At 53.0% G+C, this 16,219-nt stretch overlaps 1 protein-coding gene across 15 annotated transcripts in view; it reads left to right on the forward strand.

Annotated features, from left to right (window-relative positions):
• The window catches only part of MYLK (myosin light chain kinase), a 265,973-nt gene that overhangs the window by 176,002 nt on the left and 73,752 nt on the right, over positions 1 to 16,219 (forward strand). For all 15 annotated transcript variants that reach the window (XM_067738675.1, XM_067738679.1, XM_067738673.1 and 12 more), the window contains 5 exons: positions 1,811 to 1,948; positions 3,558 to 3,755; positions 4,464 to 4,713; positions 11,345 to 11,416; positions 11,849 to 13,155. In XM_067738675.1, the coding sequence (XP_067594776.1) occupies positions 1,811 to 1,948; positions 3,558 to 3,755; positions 4,464 to 4,713; positions 11,345 to 11,416; positions 11,849 to 13,155 (1,965 nt within the window). The remainder of the gene's footprint in view (positions 1 to 1,810; positions 1,949 to 3,557; positions 3,756 to 4,463; positions 4,714 to 11,344; positions 11,417 to 11,848; positions 13,156 to 16,219) is intronic.

A 16,219-nucleotide genomic window follows, 5' to 3' on the forward strand; every position in this document is an offset into this window, starting at 1 on the left:
TCCCTTTACAATCCCTCCCCAGAATGCCTGCCCCAAGCAACCTTTCTGTCACTATATTTTGCATTTTCTAGAATTTTATGTCAATGGAATCATCCATTAGGTACTCTTTCTTCGCCTGGCTTCTTTCGTGCAGTGTAATTTTTGTGAGATTTGTCCCTGTCGTAGTGTCTCTCATTAGTGCTGAGTAGTATTCCATTGTACGGGTGTATCATAATTTGTTTATTCATTCACTTGTTGATGGAATATTTGAGTTGTTTCCGGTTTGGGGCCGTTAGGAATAAAACCGCTATGAATGTTTGTGTGCAACTCAAAAATGTATGGATACGTGCTTTCATTTCTCTTGTGTAACTACCCAGGAGTAGAATGAATGGCTCACATGCTAAATGTATGTTTAACTTTTTAAGAAACTGCCAAACTGTTTTTTTGTTGTTGTTGTTGTTGTTGTTTTTGCGGTACGTGGGCCTCTCACTGCTGTGGCCTCTCCCGTTGCGGAGCACAGGCTCCGGACGCGCAGGCTCAGCGGCCATGGCTCACGGGCCCAGCCGCTCCACGGCATGTGGGATCTTCCCGGACCGGGGCACGAACCCGTGTCCCCTGCATCGGCAGGCGGACTCTCAACCACTGTGCCACCAGGGAAGCCCGCCAAACTGCTTTTAAAAGGCTCTGTACTATTTTACACTCGCACCAGCCGTGTAGGAGAGTTCTAGCTGCCCCACATCCTTGCCAGACCCCAGTACTTAGGTTGATCCGTCTTTAATTTTAGTCATTCTAATTATGTAGCATCTTTGCCTTTCCTGAGGTGCTTAAAATCTCAGGAGATGGTGAAGGAGCATCGTGCAGTCATGGAAAACAATGAGGAAGCTCTCCAGTGCTGTTTTATGAGAAACATCAAGATATAGAGTCAGCCCTCACGGGCTCTGCATCTGCGGATTCAACTAACCGCATATCAAAAATATTCGAGAAAAAAATTTCAGAAAGTTTCAAAACGGGAAACTTGAATTTGCCGCACTGGCCACTCTTTACATAGCATTTACATCGTATCAGGTATTATAAGTAATCTGGAGATGATTTAAAGTATACAGGAGGATTTTAGGTTTTATGCATCTTATATAAGGGACTGGAGCATCTGCAGATTTTGGTGTCTGCAAGGGGTCCTGGTACCAGTCCCCTGCAGATTCTGAAGGATAGCTGTATTGTTAGATGAAGAAGCAAGATGCCAATCATCGTGTATAGTGTGCCATGATTCTTTTTAAGAGAAGAAAAATTAAAAAGTATACCTATATGCTATTGTGTGTTATACACATGGACCATCTTTGGCAAGGTGAACAAGGAACTGAAAATCGGTTGCCTCTGGGAAGAGACGTTTGGCTAGAGGACAGGGGTAGAAGGGAGATTGTACACATACCCTTTGTACCTTTTGAATTTTATGCTATATGAATGTATCACTTATTCAAAAGAGTAAATACAATTTAAGGGGAAAAAAAGTCTCATAAGGTTCCAAGTTTTGGCTCCCCCACTCCCAGCCTCCATCCCCTGGAAATGCTCCTGGGGAGCCAGAGCCTAGGTTGGACATGGCCCTACAGAGGCCTCATCCTTCCCTGCTGTGAGGCAAGAGCACTGTCATACCACACAGGGAAATGGGCACGCCTTGTTCCTAGGCACCTCCAGGGCCTCCCGAGCTCCTTATCTGGCAGCGGTCAGTTTCTGGTGGGAACCTGAGCCCCAACACATTCATGTGCTGAGTGCTCATTTCGTCTGTGTCTGCGGAATGAATGAGTGACTGTTCACCCCACATTCTTTTGCCACGCAGAAAAGAAGAGTGACGAGAAGAGTGAGTACCTCCTGCCCACGGCCTCCAGCAAGCCCGTCGCGCCCCTCTTCCTGCAAGGCCTCTCTGATCTCAGAGTCATGGACGGGAGCCAGGTCACCATGACAGTCCAGGTGTCAGGTCTGTCCCTGCATCTCTCTCCCCGGGGTATACGTGAAAACGGGCATGGTTGCAACATGGGCTTTGCTTCCCGACATCCCGCTCAGATCACTGTCTACCAGAAAGGCAGCCTAGGACTGTCAGTCGGTGGGCCCAAAGAAGTGGAGCCTCTTGGTCCCTCTCTTCTGCTTTCTCTGGGCTGGATTTTCTGGATTCGAGGTTAAGTGGTCCAGGGAAGAAGATGGCCATGCTAGAGAGGTGAGGGATTAACTGAGAACATAGTATGGCCAATGTAGCTGGAAGATTGTGAACACAGGTCCAAAACCAGATGATGTGAGAACTTTCTAACCCTTGGAAGGTAAGTCTCAGTTGCTCTATTCAAATGTTAAGGTGAGAAGATAGAACAGGGGTCCTTCTCAAATGCGTGGGGTGACACGAGTGTGGGATGAACAGCCCAGTGAGAGATTTTACTGTTTTTGCTAGAAGCCGGCAAGCGAAGCCTGCGGAATATCCTGGGACAGACTTACTGACGCAGGCTCATGCTGGCCTCTGATCAGTCCCGCGACAGCCTGGAGGTCCTTTCTGGTTTTTCAGTTCCTTTTGAGTTGCAGAAGCGATCAAGATGAGTTGGGAGAGAACCCATGGGCTCACCCTTTTAGGGATCCTAGGATGAACTCCCTGCTCCCGAAGGCTGAAGGCAGTCCCGGGACAATGCAGGCAGAGGCCGGGTCCCCTCCCCCGCACATACTCCTCGAGTTGATAGAAATCAGAGGCACCCTGCACCTGGCCTCCAGACACGTGCTGGCTACCCCATCAGAGACAGATGGTGGTCTCCTCCGTCCTTGAAAGAGCTTGATACCACGCAGCCTCCCTCAGCAGCCGTTCCCGGGGACTTGCTCCCCTGGAAGCAGAGTGCAATGGCTCAGCTCTTTCTGCAGAGGAAACCCTCACAGGTGGCCATTGTTTTATGCCCAAACAAATGGCTAGAAGCTACCTGGGGAAGTAGACTAGTAAAAGTGAAAATGCTCTCCACCATGAGCTGGGTTTAGAAAGCCTGGTACCCATCGGGAAAGCCTGGTACCCATCTTCACCCTTGGACAACATTTGTATGGTAGCAAAATGAAGTGCTAAGGGAGCTTTCCCTTGGTGAAGACTGACAAGGGAGTCTCTGTGAAGTCCCCATGGCGTTGCCTGGACATGTACACAAGGTGTGAGGTGTGCACAGCAGGAAACTGTGGAACCCACTGATCCAGCTACCACTCAGCATTATCAAGCAGTTTGAATTCTAATTTTAAAAACCGTTCTTCTAGGTTTCCTCTTTTATCTCTGAAGTAATGTTTTTCACTTCTGGATTCTTCCTGGTTTCCCCAAATCCGTTGTTAAGTAATTACAATGAACATGGATTGAGTACTTTCTTTGTGCCAGATGCTATTCTAATCAGCGTTTCTAGTGGGCTGCTGAGGTATTCATTTATTTAATCCTCCCAGTGAACCTTTGAGATAGATAGGGTTAGAATATGTTATGGATGGGAAAACTTATGCAATACAACGTCATAGTATTAAGTAGAGTTGCTGCACAGCCCAGGGAAGCACCTCCCTGATGAGCTCCCCTGCCTCTCCTCCCCGTTCAGGGAACCCACCCCCTGAGGTCATCTGGCTTCACAACGGGAATGAGATCCAGGAGTCAGAGGACTTCCACTTTGAACAGAGAGGCACTCAGCACAGCCTTTGTATCCAGGAAGTGTTCCCGGAGGACACGGGCACTTACACCTGTGAAGCCTGGAACAGCGCAGGAGAGGTCCGCACCCAGGCCATGCTCACAGTGCAAGGTGAGCCTGCCCCGCTGACCAGTGGCGGGCAGGGGCAGGGGCAGGGACAGGGAGGCTTTGCTGCCATGGTCTCTCCAAAGGTGATTTGGAGGCGAGAAAAGCATGTGAGTCTACTTTGTCCCCACCACGGACCCCACGCTCCCTGGGTCCCACCCCAGCCCCAGTGGCAGCTCCTCATCCTACATCTGGGGCTGTGGCTGAGTGGGTCCTCCTCTCCCTACCTTCTGAAGCTCCTGCCCTCTCTGGGGTACTGGTGTCAAGCTTCGGAGAGTGCTGGGAGAGATATCTCCTAACACACTAACGCTTTGGCAGTGACAGATGAGTTACGGCCTATGATGGTCCTAGCCTTGAGAGAACCCATATTTAAGAGCAGAGACAAATTAAGCACGCATGAAGCAAGTGACAACCCTTAATCATACACATGTCATGCAGATCATTGGCACCTATCCCAGTGCCCCTGTACCTTCTGGACAACCTCCCCATGCTTTGGATATACAAGTTCATGTTAATATTATCCTGTGAGAAGTAACCAAGACAGATTTGCCATGAGAAGTATGTGCTCTACCTGTATGTTCAATAAAAGTGATTTCTGGACAAGCTGTTCTTTGGGTAACACTCTGTATTCCGACCTTCACTGCCATGGGGAGTTGAGTGAATGCTCTCTGCTGAAAGGCCTCCCTCTCTAACTCAATCCTCTGCTAACTTCAGAGCCTCAGGATGGCATCCAGCCCTGGTTCATCAGCAAGCCCCGCTCAGTGACAGCCTACCTGGGCCAGAGTGTCCTCATCTCCTGTGCCATAGCTGGGGACCCCTTCCCCACCGTGCACTGGCTCCGGGACGGCAAAGCCCTTTCCAGAGACGCTGGCCACTTCGAGGTGCTACAGAATGAGGACGTGTTCACCCTGGTTCTAAAGAACGTGCAGCCCTGGCATGCCGGCCAGTATGAGATCCTGCTCAAGTGAGTCTGCATGACCTGCCAACCTCCTTTAACCCCTACCCCCCAAATTCCTACCTCCCGGCAAAGTCCCTACCTGGGACTGGGAAGCCAGAGGAGTCACAAAGTAACGTGGGGTTGGGCTTCAAGGTAAAGAGAGTGCAGGATTGGTGCTTCTGCTTTTGTTTTTTCCACTTCAATACAACAGAGGTTCACTGAGAGCCTTCTCTGAGCTCGGTTCCCCAGAGTCCTCTGTCTTACTACATCCTGGCTTTTGTTCCCCCATTATTTGGTATATGAAGACTATGAAGGAGGGAAGATGGATTCAAATTGGAAAAGCAGCAGGATAGAAGGAATGTATTCATTATCTATTGCAGAGTAACAAATTACCCCCATACATAGCAGCTTCAGACAACAAACAACTATACTCTCATAGTTTGTATGGGTCGGGAATTTGAAGCTGCTTAGCTAGGTGAGTTTGGGCTCAGGGTTTTACGTGAGGTTTCAGTGAAGATGTCAGCAGGGGCTGCTGTCTCTGAAGGCTTGACTGAGGCTGCAGGGTCCACATCTATGATGGCTCACTCACAGGGCTGTTGGCAGGAGGCCTCAGCTCCTGGCTGTGTGGACCTCTCCCTAGGGCTGCTTGAGTGTCTTCATGACATGGCAGCTGGCTTCCCCAGAGTTGGTGGTCCAAGAGAGAGAACGAGTTGGAACTTGCAGTGTCTCGTATGACCTATCCTTGGAAGTCACACACCATTAGTCCTGCCACACTCTCTTTGCAAGAAGTGAGTCGCTAAGTACAACCCATACTCCAGCGGAGGGGAATTAAGTTCCACCTCTTGGAGAAAGGAGTATCAAAGAATTTGTAGACATTTAAAACCACTGCAGGGACCTTAACTCTCCCCATTCCTTCTTCCTCCGTTTCAAGGTCTTTCTAGGGAACATGGGAAGGTAAGCTCCATGAAGGCACACTGCCGTGTTCCCAGTGCCTAGAACAGTATCTGCCCGTAGTCAGCATTTGGTAACTATTTGTTATATGAATGTGATCCAGAAATGTTCTTCTACCTTCAAAATGTTCTAACTCTTAAAATTCCATGCCAACCCTGGGTTGACAGAGACAGAACGCCAGCCCCTAGGGTTGGTATTAGCATTGAAGAAGAGCACTTGTCTGCCCCTGGACTCTGCAAACAGGTTGTGCCACGTCCTGAAGATGGCTGGACTGCTCTGGCTCAGGTGCCTGGCCACTTTGCAAGGGGCTTGCTCTCCTGGATCAATCATTTCCCTGTGCTGAGCCCATCATGTTCAAGTCTCTGAGCTCTGTAGCAATAGGGCAAAGCTACTGCCATGACGGAGCACTGTTCCTACCGTAATGACAAAACCCAGCGTGTGCTCCGTCTGCTTGGGTCCTTTCTGGGCATGTGCTTTATAGTTGCATCATTAGCTTTTGCTGCATAACAGATCATCCCAAGACTTAGTGACTTTTAAGAAAATACCCGTTTATTATTCATTGGGCATCTTTGGATCTGCTAGGGAATTCTACTTAGCTGGGCAAGGCTCAGCAAACCTCAACTGAGCTAATGACATGTCTGTGGTCAGCTGATGAGATGTTCATGGGCTGACTGGTCATCCTACCACCAGCAGCAGGATGCTCAGAACACATCAACGGCCTCTGCCTTGTGTTTGAACCGTTTATTATCAGGAAGGCCGATCTGCCTCCAAAATGGAGAGAAGATCGTTCCTTCTTCCTCTAGGCCAGTACAAACAGTGGAAGCTGATGGTATGCTAGAAGAGAGCTTGTCTGTATGAAAGGAGTGGTGCTTTGAGATAATACTCATGTAATCAAGCTAGACATCCTAGAAGAGATGAGGTTTTTGTGGGATTCTGGGGCAAATGAGTAAAGTCTCGTTGGATAGGCTGAGCACGAGAGGGTAGGAAAGAACAAAGCAAGGCTGTGGGAAGTCTGCCAGGCCGGAGTGGAGGGTTGCACTGGGAGGTCAGCAGGCAGACTGTCTGGGCCCAGCTGGGGACAGTCGTAAAACTTAGACTGTCCTAGCTGGAAGGGACTTTAGAAGTTATCTAGCCACCTCCTTGTTTAATAATGGGGGAAGCTGAGGCCTCAGGGTCATGGCCACCCAAAGGTGAGTAGCAGAGCCTAGACTGGAAGCCTAGCTCTGTCTTTAAATCAGATGCTCCTCCATTCGTTGTTTCAGTGCACTGGGAACTTGGGAAGCCTGGGACATCGCACTAGGGTCCCCACACGTGCAGCCCTTGCCCCTTTTCCCTCCCCAGAGTCCAGTCTCTTCATTCCTTTGGGAGGCTGCTGCCCTGGCCTTGGCTTTGTCCCCAGTGAGAAGGAGCCAGTCCGTGGAAAGTTGCCCTGGGGAGTGTGTGCCAGGCCTGCCAGGGGGCCCGCTGCCCTGTGGCTTTTCTCAGACCCAGACCTAGAGAGAAACCAGACCTAGACCCAGGACAGAATGCCTTTCAAGGAGGGAGACTAGGAGGCTGGGAGGAAGCCAGGCTGAGGGTGGGGGTGGGACAGGTACTCTCTGTCCTGCTGAAGTTGGGGGTACATACGGGTGGTTGGTTTCTACCTCCCCTTCCCTCCCCTAGCCCTTGTCTTCTGAACTAAAAGGGGAAATGTCAAAAAGTCAGCTCCAAATTCCAGCTGAAATATTTCAAAAATTGATACTTGCGAGGAAATTAGTTCTTTAAACTAATTTTACATATAAAATCCATTCCAGGGGTGGGTGATTCAGAGTGGGACAGCGTCCAAGGCTTTGTAACCAAAGACTGGGGCTTCTTATTCAGGGTTTAGGAGGCAGGGAACACAAAGGATTCTGTTAGTTGTAAAGGGTACAGCTTACAGGGCGACAGCCGCATGTCCTCTGTGGCAGCACCTGGGCTGTACATGGGGGTCGCGCCTCAGTCTCAGGCCTGACTTTGTAACTGAATACAGTATGTGCAGGCACCAAAGAGGGCCAAAGGGACTTCCCTGGTGGCGCAGTGGTTAAGAGTCTGCCTGCTAACGCAGGGGACAAGGGTTCGAGCCATGGTCCGGGAAGATCCCACATGCCACGGAGCAACTAGGCCCGTGCGCCACAACTGCTGGGCCTGCACTCTAGAGCCCGCGAGCCACAACTACTGAGCCCGCGTGCTGCAACTACTGAGGCCTGTGTGCCTGGAGCCCGTGCTCCGCAACAAGAGAAGCCACCACAATGAGAAGCCCGCGCACCGCAAAAAGAGGTGGTCCCAGCTCACCACAGCTAGAGAAAAGCCCTCGCAGCAATGAAGACCCAACGCAGCCAAAAATAAACAAATAAATAAATTAAAAAAAAAAAAAAAAGAGGGCCGAAGAGGCTGATCAGCTGGTTAGATTATCTGGGGTGTGGCTTCCAGGCAACAGGCCTCTCTGACCTTTGCAGGCTCCAGAAGAACCCAGGATTAGCCTTCAAAGTCTAGCAGAGACTTAAGTTTGTGGCTGCAGGCATAGTGACCCCCATGCCAAGGAATGATATACATAGTGGGCCAGCCATGGTATCCCAAGTTCTCTTCCTCCCATCTGCCCCCTCAGACTGCCTGGGTACCTCAGGGTGAGGCAACGAAGGGGAAGGCCACCTGTACCTGCCTCCTTCAAGGCAGGTAATAGGAAACAACAGAAGTGCTTACCTGCTTCCCCCATGGGGAGATAGAGCTTACTCCAGCTTGGGGGTCAGGGCACCCCACCATTTAGAGCCTCTGAGGGGCTTGGCGAGGGCACAGCAGGGCCATCTGGTCAGTGTCTGCTCCTGAGTTTTGCACCTGGGCTGTGTGCTACTTGTGAGAGGAGGAAACTCAGCTGAGGAGGTATTGAAAAGGGCTCCCCAGAAAACATGGCCCTTGGGCATCTTGTTGTCCTGCCCCACGCCAACCCCAGGCCCCGTACCCTGTGCTTGAAAGAAAAGCGGGAACAGAGTGGGCTCTACTGGCCAGCAGCCTGGCAGAAGGGGGGTGCCAGGGGGCTGGGCCTCACCCCCAAGTGACCTCCCATGGTTGACCCAAGACCTGTTAGCCTTCTGTGCTGAGTTCTCAGGATGCTCTGAGGGCCTCCCAGCTTTCCCAGGGCCTGACACTGAGGAGGCACCTAACTGCTGTTTGTGGAGCACAGGAGCACCCTGGGCCCTCAAACTCCCCAAACCTTGAATCTGCACCCCCAAGAGCTTGAGCATTGAGGAAGGTGACCAGGAGGTGAGAGGAGGGTTAGGGAGCACGAAAGATCAACCTCTCCTCCTGTCATGTGGGTCCCAGTGTCTAGGAGTGAACAGTGACCCCCCCCGGGACCCTCAAGAGTCATCTGCCACACAGTGGTCTGCTGGGGCCTGACCCGGAGCTGGTCCTCCATTGGGAGGGAGGCCAGGCAAAGCAAGGTAGATACCCACATGCATCGGCAGAGCTACGGGACACATGCTCAGCTCTCTGTCCATGTGGGGGTGACATAACACACGTTCCCAAACATGGGCCTGCAGGCACAGGTGCCCATCAGGTGGAGCCCACATGCCTGCAGTTGATACACACACACACACACACACACACACACAGAGACACACACACACACACACAGAGACACACACACACACACACACAGAGACACACACACACACACACACACACACACACACACACACACACGTGTCCCGGAGTAGATTTGTACTGAGCAGCAGCCAGTAGGGTGGGATGGGAAAGTTACAGGTCTTGGATTCAAGTAGACCCAGGTCCCAACCCCTTCCCCTGCTAGCCAGCTCTGTGAGTTTAGGCAAAATTACTTAACCTTGATGAACTTCATTTTTCTTACCTATAAAAACAATGCTGGGCTTCCCTGATGGTGCAGTGGTTAAGAATCCTCCTGCCAATGCAGGGGACACGGGTTTGAGCCCCAGTCCGGGAAGATCCCACATGCCACGGAGCAGCTAAGCCCATGCGCCACAACTACTGAGCCTGTGCTCTAGAGCCCGCAAGCCACAACTACTGAGCCCACGTGCCACAGCTACTGAAGCCCGAGCACCAAGAGCCCGTGTTCCACAACAAGAGAAGCCACCGCAATGAGAAGCCTGCTCACTGCAACGAAGGGTAGCCCCTGTGTGCTACAACTAGAGAAAGCCTACGTGCAGCAACGAAGACCCAACGCAGCAAAAAATAAATAAATAAAAACAAAACGAAAAACAATGCTGACCCCAACCTTTCAGAGCTGCCATGAGTAGGTGAGATGGATTGTGTCTACGGTAGGGTCTGGGGCATGTGTCAGCCCCTGAAGTGCAAGTAAGATGGCCAAATGCAGGGAATGAGTGTGAGACCCCAAGAGCCCAACACTGCATCCCGGAAACTCCTGGGCCTCCCTTTCTTCCCTTTGCAGTGAATGAGCAGAGCAGTGCTCTGAGCCTCACTGGGCTGTGTGGGGAGAAGAAAGATAGTGGCTGCAAGTCATGAAGGCTGGAAGGTGCTGCATACAACGTGGTTATTATCAGGCAGAGTCACCTTTGCCTCTCAGATCTGCCCCTCCACTTCCCCTCGTCTGAGCAGAACCTTCTTGGCTGGTCAGAGCCCAGAAATGCCAGCAGGTGGCAGCCTTGTGGGGTCAGAGGGCTGATCTGCTGTAAGCCCAGCACAGCAAGCCTGGTTGCAGCCCCTTTCCTGAGCAGAGGGGCCTCAGCTGGTCATAAAGAGCTTTAACAATGGGCTGAAGAATCCGGAGCCCTCTCCACCCAATGGGAGAAGAAAATGGGTCACCCTTGTAGGGAGATACCTGTTAGGTTTTTAATACGAAAGGTTCTGATCTGAGGGCATTCGCTGATGGGTAGGGATTGGAGGGTATTTTCATTTCATGAGCAGGTGAGGGAGACCTTAGCTGCTCCGTGGCATGTGGGATCTTCCCGGACTGGGGCTCAAACCCGTGTCCCCTGCATTGGCAGGAGGATCTTAACCACTGCACCATCAGGGAAGCCCAGCATTGTTTTTATAGGTAAGAAAAATGAAGTTCATCAAGGTTAAGTAATTTTGCCTAAACTCACAGAGCTGGCTAGCAGGGGAAGGGGTTGGGACCTGGGTCTACCTGAATCCAAGACCTGTAACTTTCCCATCCCACCCTACTGGCTGCTGCTCAGTACAAATCTACAGGTAGGGGCACCTTGTGAGGAGAAGGAATAACCACCTCTGTATTAAGGGAGCATGGAGCCAGACTCAGGGTCACTGCGCAGGCTGACCGGGGCCACACAGTCTAGACCAAGGGGCTCCATCCCAGCCCCTAGCTGTGTTAGTCTTCACTCTTCCTTGACTGAGTGATGGATTGATCGTATAATTTTTGTAATATACTTACATAAAAGTAGTCCTACTTCTGGATGCCTACTGTAGCTATTGCCCAGAAGATTCTTTTTTTTTTTTTTCTTTTTAAACAAGAGCTGGAAAAATAAAGCGTGACCAAAGTGGGGGAGGGCCCTGCCCTAAATCTAGGTCTGGTGTGGGTGTGTTAGGGTCACAGCTTAGCCCAGGGTCCTGTCTTCCCTGGGGTCAGCCAGCCAGCCCAGGGCCAAGTTCCTGCCTGCCCCGCCCTCCTCACAGCCCTAGGCTGGGCAGGCCCTTGGCCCAGAAAGCCTCTTGATCTGTACTGATCCCTTGAATTCTTCAGGAACCGGGTTGGTGAATGCAGTTGCCAGGTATCACTGATGCTACAGAGCAGCCCTGCCAGAGCTGTCCTGCGGTGAGTACCACCCAGGGGCTGCCCAGCCAGGCCCCGTGCCACCACCCGCCCACCTTCCTCCTGGTCCCAGCAGGCCAGGCCCAGCAGCCCCAGATTGTTTGTATCCTCCAGGAGAGGCTGCCCGAGCCAAGAGGGAGAGATTGGAAGGGGGATGAGGGAGGGAGAGCCGGGGAGGAGAGGGGGGTGAAATTTTTTATTTATTTATTTTTTTTTGGCATGCACCCTTATAAGGCTACTGAAGTCATTACCGATGTAACAACCAACGAAGCAAGCAAGCGCCTCTCACCACAGTTCCCTTCTATAAACACGGCCTGGCCAGCCCCCTCCCCCCCGCCCTCCTTCCCTCCCTGGGGATGTGCTCTCCCCGACGTCTCTTTCTTACCCAGCCCCTTTTCCTCCTGCTACTTTCCTTTTTCCCTTCACTGGTCGCAGGGGAAGGGAGCCTGCCAGCGGTGAGGGCCTCTGCAGCCGGGGAGCCGGCGCTGATGGTGGTGGCGGTGGCGGCTACGGGAGCCTGAGGCCCGGCTGGCCAGCAGGAGGGCAGGGCGGGCCCGACGAGGGAGACGGCGAGGGCGTGCGTGGGGTGCTCACGCGGCGTGTGGAGACGCGGCAGCACACCGAGGAGGCCATCCGCCAGCAGGAGGTGGGGCAGCTGGACTTCCGCGACCTCCTGGGCAAGAAGGTGAGTACCAAGACCTTGTCTGAAGAGGACCTGAAGGAGATCCCAGCCGAGCAGATGGATTTCCGCGCCAACCTGCAGCGGCAGGTGAAGCCGAAGACCGTGTCAGAGGAAGAGCGGAAGGTGCATAGCCCCCAGCAGGTGGACTTCCGCTCTGTCCTGGCCAAGAAGGGGACCCCCAAGACCCCTGTGCCTGAGAAGGTGCCACCTCCAAAACCTGCCACCCCAGGTTTCCGCTCGGTGTTGGGCAGTAAGAAAACGCTACCTGCAGAGAATGGCAGTAACAGCTCTGAAGCCTTGAATGCCAAGGCAGCAGAAGGTCCCAAGCCTGTAGGCAATGCCCAGCCTTCAGGGTTTCTGAAAACCGTGGGCAATGCGAAGCCGGCCGAGACCCCCAAACCCTTGGGCAATGCGAAGCCGGCCGAGACCCCCAAACCCTTGGGCAATGCGAAGCCGGCCGAGACCCCCAAACCCTTGGGCAATGCGAAGCCGGCCGAGACCCCCAAACCCTTGGGTAATGCCAAGCTGACTGAGACCCCCAAACCCTTGGGTAATGCCAAGCTGACTGAGACCCCCAAACCCATGGGCAATGCCAAGCTGACTGAGACCCCCAAACCCTTGGGAAATGTCAAGTCGGCCGAGACCCCCAAACCGTTGGGCAATGCGAAGCCGGCCGAGACCCCCAAACCCTTGGGTAATGTCAAGTCGGCTGAGACCCCCAAACCCTTGGGCAATGTCAAGTCGGCTGAGACCCCCAAACCCTTGGGCAATGCCAAGTTATCCGAGGCCCCAAAACCAGCTGGGAATGAAGAACTTAAGGAGGTTAAGAATGATGTGAACTGCAAGAGGGGCCATGCAGGGGCCACAGATAATGAAAAAAGACCCGAGAGCCAAGGGACAGCCCCAGCCTTCAAGGAGAAGCTACGAGATCTCCGTGTGGTGGAGGGTGAGAAACTGCTGCTCCAGTGCCAGGTGTCCTCCGACCCCCCGGCCACCATCACCTGGACCCTGAATGGAAAGACGCTCAAGACTACCAAGTTCATTGTCCTCTCCCAAGAAGGTAACACGGTTGGGGCCGGGAGGAAGGGTAGCTCTGTCCCAGCCACCGTCAGCTCCTGGAGCCCTGGCTTGTTGATGGTGTTAGTAGCCCAGAGCCTGGGTGGGAAAGGCCACTCTCTGTGCCCCTCACTCACGGGATTGGTGCCCGCCACACTCCATGGCTGGGGGACAGGGGTGGGTGCCTGGTCCCCCAGGCGCATTCCCAGATCTCGGCATCTGTCTGGCAGAGCCCCCTCATGGCACCCCTAGGCGTGGCTCCTCAGAGCAGGCCTGGGCTAATGCCCAGCTTTGGCCCAGAGAAGGCTCCCATCATAGGCTTGGAAATGGGGGCACTGGGGTTAGGGCTGACCAGAGGCTTGGGGCTGAGAACTGCCTTTGAAGCAGCATTTTAGGTTCAGGTCAGGGTGTGCAGTGACGGGATGTGATTTGGGGTCAACAACTTAAGTCTTGATAACGTTGTGTGTTTGAAGGGACCCGAGGGGCAAGCCAAAACCCCAAGCAGCCCCTACGGCACACACTCACAGGCAGACAGAGCCACTCGCTTCCTAATTTGGATGAGACTTTCGTTTGCTGGTATTTCACATTCTTGGGTTGTGGAGAGAAGAGGGGGGGCCCTAAATCCTGCCATCTGGGGCCTTTCAGGGTTTGGAGCTCTCAGATGGGCCAGTTTAACCTAGAGAAGAGATGGGGACGAGACGGGTATTTTCTCTGACCCCTCATTTGGTTTGAAATATTTCCGTAAATCCCAGTCCTGGATGCGAGCTCCAAGGACAGCAGCCTTCCCACGCCCCACTCTGGTGGCCGGCCCTAGGATAGAGTCTGGCCTGACTCGAGGCTGATGCTGGTAGCTCTGGACAGGGCAGGGCACAAGCTCCCGGGGTCGTGGCATTTTAACCTTGAGGGGTAGAGGGCAGTCAGGGCAGAGGCCCTAGCAGTCAGGTCCTGTCAAATCCAGATCAGCTGAGACAGAAGCACTCCCCCCGCTGTGCTGCCTTCCTTCCCGTCCTCTGACGGCACCCCCCTCCACCCCTCCCTCACCCCTCATCTGGCTTTCTTTCTTCCTCTTAAAAACCCTAATGAAGCATTTGAAAATAGCATCCCTCTGCCCTCGCGATGGAGTTTCTGTCTTCACTCTGCAGCTCAGACAGCAAATCTGGAACAGCTGAGCGTTCTGAATCTAACTGCTGAAGGAGTAAAGGGGAAATTAGCCAGGAGAGAAAAAAAGGGTGTCTTTTCTGCTAATGTGTTGACACGATAGCTTTTCCACATGAAAATCCTCAGCTTGGTAGGGGCCTCCAGAAGTCATCTCATCCATCCCCCTGCCTCTGCTAGTTCGGCCTTTCCACACACAGGAAGGTATTGGGGATCACCACGGTGGGATGAGATGTCCAGGGGAGTGGATGCCCAGCCTTCCCTGCCACCTCTGTGGGCCCCTCCCTGTTGGAAAGTTTCGGGTAAAACTGACCCGAAACCTCGACCAGGAGAATTTCCTAGGTTACCCTGTGGTGACCTCTCGGGGCGGGACCGAAGGTGGGCAGCTGCCGTCGTGGGGACATGTGTGGTCCCATAGTCCTACACGCTGTGAGGTCCGTGGCTGTACCACCCTCGGGGAAGCTGAAGTTGGGACGGCTGAGGGCGATGCCCATGGCTGTGCAGCTGTTGTGGGACCTGCGTGGAACCTGCAGAGCCACCAGGAGCTGCTTCTAAACAATCAACTGGACAAAGCAGTGTAAGCACACCTCAGCTCTGGTCTCAGAAACGCACCCGAGCCCTTAGAATGGACTGTTCGCACCCAGGGTGCCTTGATGTAGCATAGCTGCTGGGCGCCAAGACCCTTTTACACTGGCTACTCCAGTGTCACCTCCCACAGAAAGCACCTCAGACGGACCCTTTAGGTCTAAAGCTGGGGAAGAAGACATGATTAAATGAAGGCCAGGACAATGAGAGGATAGAGAGAGACTGGGGCAGGGGGGGCGGGGGGGAATTATGGAGATAGCCCCCAAACCAACTGTTAAAAAGGTTCTAAATATTTGTAATTCTCCTTTGAAAAATAAGAGTAGCCTGCACTAATTGAACATCACGTGCGAGACACTGACTGAGGCATCTTACTATGCTTTTCACTCATTTAATCCTCACAACCACTATACTGCCCATCTAACAGAGAAGTTAAGCGCTTTGCCCAAGGCTGCACAGCTAGTTAGTAACAGAGCTGGGATTGGAAGGCAGGCAGCTGAGTTCCAACGCCTAGACCGCTGTGCTGTATCACCTCTTAGTTAATTCTTGTTAGCGTGTCAGCATCCTGGGTCCTTCCCTGATCAGCTCCCCAGAGAGTGTTGTCTATCAAGGGAAAAGGCTAATGGCTGTTTATTCCGCAACACTGTCAACAGTTGTCAGGAGGCTGGAAGACTGGCCGTGCCCTCTGGGCTTGTGAGTTTCTGGTATTTTCACTGCAGTAGAGGAAGCTGACCTTGAAACGGGCCTGGTAGGGAGAAGGCCTGGTCTCAAAGCAGCAGCCACACTGTGTCCACTGTCCCTTCTCTAGTGCTTCCCTGTCCAAGTCTACAAGAGCCCAGGTCAAACACAGACCCAGGAGAAAACCTGTGGTAGAGCCTCGTCAGTGACCACTTCAGGAGGCTCCGCTGCAGGGAGTGGGACCTCCGAGAGGTATGAGTAAATCTGCTCCCGATAGATCTGGAAAGAGAGGACACACACGCACAGTGATAAACCTCTTCCAGCCAAGTGCAGATGATGGCTGCTGGGAGTGAGAGGAGAGGGAGCTGAGTGCTGGGCCGCAGGGAGAGGCTGGCGGTGAAAGAGCAGGGCCTCGATCTGAAGTGTGAAGGCAGGCAGGGCCCGCAGCAGGAGAGGGAGGGTGTGGGCTTCCCAGGCAGGAGCACAGGCGGCAGCCAAGGCAGGCCGGCTCCCAGCATCGGCCCCATTGCATCCTTTATCATACTAAGAAGGAACTCAATCCTAAAGGCAGCAGGGAGCCATGTAAGAGTTGGGAATGGAGAGCAATAGACACAAAGCTGGGGTTTACGGCTTTTGATTGATACTGTGCCCAA

Source organism: Pseudorca crassidens, chromosome 5 (assembly GCF_039906515.1).
Source record: "Pseudorca crassidens isolate mPseCra1 chromosome 5, mPseCra1.hap1, whole genome shotgun sequence".
Lineage (NCBI taxonomy): Eukaryota > Metazoa > Chordata > Mammalia > Artiodactyla > Delphinidae > Pseudorca > Pseudorca crassidens.